Source organism: Anopheles stephensi, unplaced genomic scaffold (genome assembly GCF_013141755.1).
Source record: "Anopheles stephensi strain Indian unplaced genomic scaffold, UCI_ANSTEP_V1.0 ucontig423, whole genome shotgun sequence".
NCBI classification, from domain to species: domain Eukaryota; kingdom Metazoa; phylum Arthropoda; class Insecta; order Diptera; family Culicidae; genus Anopheles; species Anopheles stephensi.
Window position 1 is genome coordinate 417,711 of NW_023405373.1, and position 4,850 is coordinate 422,560.

At 40.0% G+C, this 4,850-nt stretch overlaps 1 protein-coding gene across 1 annotated transcript; it reads left to right on the forward strand.

Moving 5' to 3' along the window:
* Positions 1-670: 670 nt before the first annotated feature.
* Positions 671-4,565, forward strand: LOC118516963. The gene is made up of 2 exons (XM_036062792.1): positions 671-967; positions 4,164-4,565. The coding sequence occupies exons 1-2, from the start codon at positions 706-708 to the stop codon at positions 4,328-4,330; spliced, it is 429 nt and encodes a 142-aa protein (XP_035918685.1). The 5' UTR covers positions 671-705; the 3' UTR covers positions 4,331-4,565.
* The last annotated feature ends 285 nt before the right edge of the window (positions 4,566-4,850 follow it).

Below are 4,850 nucleotides of genomic sequence, written 5' to 3' on the forward strand. Positions count from 1 at the left end.
TTCCCGGGTTTGGAAGTGAGTGAAAACGGTCGATAAGGTGGCCAAAATGTGCGAAAGCTACGTGGTCCAAAAAGTGCATCAGTGGTGGGGGTGATGCAGTGTCGGGCGTGTGTTTTTGCGGCCAATTTCACACGGATCTGTCCGGAAGCGGTCCTTTCCGGTGTGGTAGTGTGCAATCAATTGATCGAACCCAAAAAACCGCAGTGAAAAACGTCTTAAGGGGGCTAATTAAGTGATCAAACGGAGGTGGCAGAAGTGTGACAGCACCACCACGTGGCGGATATACCGCGTTTAATGCAAAAGTGTAAATAACTTGCTCATTTATGGATCGAATTGAGTGCGGTTTGAATTGTAGTGATGTGAACCGAGTGTGCAATCCGTTTCCGTCGGAAAAACGGTGTAAATTCGGATATTTATGAAAATTGTTTGGCTGACGGCTCTCCGCCCACTGGTCCTGTCGAGCAGTTTCCGAACAAGGTCCTCAGCTTTGTACCCAATTTTGTGCTCGTGTGCAACATTCCATATTGCTATCCCTCTTTGCCGGTACGGCAATGATCGTCTGTGCTGCTTTGTCAATTCTTCCACAGCCTGTGTCGATGTGTATGCCTGTGTATGCTACAGCTCGACCTTGTAAAAACACGACAATTCTACGTGAAGTGCGATATTGGTATGTATTGGTGCGACGGTGAAGACTTGACAGGTACGATGCCGGTACATAAACAATCTATGAGGCAAACTGAACTAACATATATTTTGTTTCTTTTTAGAAAAGCGAATTTACCAGCCGAAAAAAACATCATGACGTCGAAATCGTCCCTGTATCGAAAGCGCCGTCTCATCCTTGAAGAAGAGGAACGAATTATGCGGGAAGAACGTGATGCAATGGAGGCTTCCAGCTCTGTTTCGGTACCGGCATCGGGGGCTTCCGGCTTTGCTACGGAGCCGGCATCGGAGCCCATGAATTTAGGTAAGTTACACAGGTTTTCTAGGTTTGCTTGCACATTTTTAAAGCTTGTGAAATGGTTACAAACTGCGTTTGTTCTTTTATGCGTTGGTTTACGTTTTCGACCGAAATTTGTCGATGCTGAGCAGAAGCAAAGTGTAGTGTAGTGGGTGGAAAAAGTGCAGTGCAGTGAAAGTTGCCTCGTTTTCAACCCCATTTCGGAAACGATAATTATTTTTGTAGAAAAAACTATTCTCAGCTACTATCGTTTATGTTAGCTAGTTTATACACTGTTTCGTATAGTTTTCTTCCGTGCTAAACAGAAGCTTTTGTTTGGTGTTACGAGAGTGAAAGATAGATTAATGAGTTTCCTCGTTCTTTAATCCTGCCATTGCAAGAGAATCTATTAATTCAGATAAACCCTGGCGAGAGGCAAATTAGTTATTTTCCGTCACCATCCGGGAATCGCGAACCCACCGGGTTCTAATCCGTTTAGTCGCGTTGTGTTTTTAGCGTCAATGTTGTAGCATTCGCTTCGCAAAGTCGATATGCGAGGTCATTCGTATGGCCATTCGGGTTGTTATTACTGTTATGACGATACGTGAAGATCCGTAAAAACACCTATTTTACGTGGTAATTGTTAAATAGTTAAAAACGTATTGATTGTCTCTAATAACTATGCGTCCGTTGGTTACGCTTTCGGGTGGATTCATGTGGCAAGCCTTTCTGGAATTGGTTTATTTAACCCTACAGCGTGCATATGCGGCAAGTTACAGTTTAAGTAAATGGTCACATTCTAGAATTAAGTTTCAAATGAATTTACATATTTCTCTGCTTCTACTGAGTATCGTTAATAATGTGATTGCTCTGCTACACATGTTTAAAAGGTTAAAACTCAAACCGCCTAATTTATTGATAACTTGTATCAAATGGTCGCGTTCGCAACAAGTCAGATGTAAGCAAGCTTCAAACGTCTAATTTTATTTTTTATTTTGCTTCGTTTATGTTTCTTTACAGATGTTTTATATGATTCCAATACTGTATCAGTAGATAGCGTTGGTGGTGGTATAGTGGGTAGTAGTATAGATGTAAATACTAACGATATTTATGATGAAGTAGAAGAACCGGCTGAACTTCGCGATGATTTTTGGACGGAAGCTTATAGCTTCTTGAACGATTTTTCAACGTTGAAAGACGCTTTGAAATATTTGGCAGTGGCAGGGCATCTTTCTCGAAGTTTTCTCAACTTGCTGTTGGCGATTTTAAGAAAGTTTGGACACCCTGATCTACCGAAAGACGCTCGTTCGCTTCTCAAAATACCCAGAGTAAGCAATGAGATTCAAACCGTTGCAAGTGGACGTTTTTGGTATCCGGGTATTGAGGTTGCCCTTAGAAATGTTTTTAAAAATAGCCCTCCACAAGTGACGAATTTAAGCCTTCAAGTATCGATTGATGGACTTCCACTCTTCAAAAGTAGTGTCACTCAGTTTTGGCCAATTCTATTCAAGGTAGAAGAGATATCCGATTGTCCGGTAATGGTAGCGGGTGTATTTAGCGGCCAAACCAAACCCGGTAGTCTCGAGCAATTCCTGCGTCCAATAGTTGACGAAATTAACAATTTACGGTCAACAGGCATACAGTTTGGTGATCATGTACTTCCAGTATGTATTAAGGCCTTCATTGCTGATTCACCAGCACGGGCTTTTATTAAGTCTGTTATGGGATTTTCGGGTAAACACGGTTGCACGAAGTGCACTACCGTTGGAGTGCATGTGCAACCCGAAGGTAAGGTAATTTTTAATCCTTCACCTGCACCCCCGCGTACTGATACTAGTTTCCGTGCAAGAGAGGATAAAGAACACCATAAGACAATACATACCCCCTTAGAAGACATTGAAGGTTTAGATATGATCAAGAGTTTTCCAGTTGCTGATCGATTGCATCTTCTTGATTTGGGTGGTAGTCGTAAATTTCTGCAGGGATTTATGAATAATAAAATGGTTAGCTTTGATCGGTGGACAAGTGATCAAAAAAAAAATATTTCTCACTTTTTGGTTAAAACCAAGCTTCCTTCCGAAGTACACCGACCATTTCGATCGCTGGAAACAATTCAGTATTGGAAAGGAACCGAGTTTAGATCTTTTCTGCACTACGTTAGCCCTGTAATATATAAAGATTTCATGCATGAGGTAGGCTATAATCATTATCTACTCTACTTTTGTAGTATTACAATTTATTCTTCGTCAACCCATGCGCACTTACATTCTCTTGCACGTAGAATGCTTCTTAAATTTGTTTTAGATTTCCCAATTCATTATGGTCGCACCCATATGAGCAGCAACATACACAATCTTCTGCACGTTCATGAAGACGTTGAAGTGCATGGTGAATTGGACAACTTCTCGGCATATCCTTTCGAGAACTTTTTACAGTTTCTTAAAAGGTGTGTGAGGAAAGGTTCTAAATGCTTAGAACAAGTAGCTGGTAGATCCAAACTGTTTGCCTCGATGAATGTAATCTCTAGTTCAAACAAAAACGTGTATCCATGTGTAACTTCGGATGGCTGTGGGTTGCATATTACTGCCAGTTTTGTTTTAAAACCTGTGTTTAAAGATCAGTGGTTATTAACAACATCTAACTCAATAGTTAAATTTGTAAGGGTGGAAATCTCCTCCCAAAATATTTTTATTATACATGGCATTCAATACGAAAATAACGTAGATTATTTTCACGTTAATATTGAAGACGATGTTTCGCGTATTGAATTAAAATCTAGTGAAATTGGTATTTACAAACTAAATTCTTTTCTTCCATCATTACCAGTCACCTTGACCATAGAATCTATAAAATGTAAATTAGTAGCCGTTAATTTGCCTCCTCGTCCTCTAGTTTATTTCAATGTAGATGAATTTGTAGACGATACACCCCCACTTATATTATTTATTCCTTTGTTACACAGTCATTAAAACCTAGTACACAGTTGGAAGACAGTTGAGATGCATGAGGATCAACAATCCAACTAAGTTGAAATGAGCACCATTTTTCAATTAGCAACAGACGTTGACGACATGGAATAATGCCCTTACGAATCGCCAGGGAACACATCCTTTTCAGAAAGGAAAAAAAGTAAAAAATGAGTAAGGCATCGGTTCTGAAGCTTGTATAATGTGCTTGTAATTACGTTTTATTTAACCCATATACTTTGCTCCAATTTCAACAGGTGCAATCCAGGAATACGTTTTCACCCAGTCTGCTTTACACATTGCTCATCGTTTTCCTACTGCTAGGAGGAGATGTGTATCGAACACCGGCAGACGGAAAATTGTTTGTGTCTCACTCAACATCGGACATCGGATCGGCAAGTCGAGGGAATCAGTTTCATCATAATGTTTTAATAAATACAAATTTAACAGCACAGGTAACTTAAAAGCAAAACTCATAAATCGAACTGCTTCCACAATTTTAGTTTCATTTTTTTTTTCTTTCTCCCTGTATGATGGATCGCGACAACCATAACCTTTTTTTCCGGGGGCCCACACCGGAAAATGGGGGAACTGGGACGAAATTTGTTTAAGTTATTTTACCGATGTCGAACAAAAGGGTAAGCATACCATCGATTTAATGTTGTACAGTAGCAACTAACTAACCACGTATTGTGTATCCAATTTAATTATGTTTCCATGTATACCACGTCTTTCATCGATCCTCTGGAAACACACGAGCTCAATCAGGACGCTTTTCTATCACGGAAAAAGGTAAGCACATTATCAACTAATAGCACGATTTTCTAGCATTTCAATCCATAACGACCCGGTAGCAACAATATTCAAATGACAGCAATATGCAACCCAGTACCGTACGCTACACAAATCACTGAATAAGTCATCAGTTGGCTGATGAATTATGA

What these genes read in the sequence shown, in the direction of transcription:
- LOC118516963 (XM_036062792.1), top strand. Translation starts at nt 706, where the DNA reads ATGCCGGTACATAAACAATCTATGAGGCAAACTGAACTAACATATATT. An exon ending in ATCGGAGCCCATGAATTTAG is followed by an intron (nt 968 to 4,163) that starts GTAAGTTACACA and finishes CAATTTCAACAG; the next exon opens with GTGCAATCCAGGAATACGTT.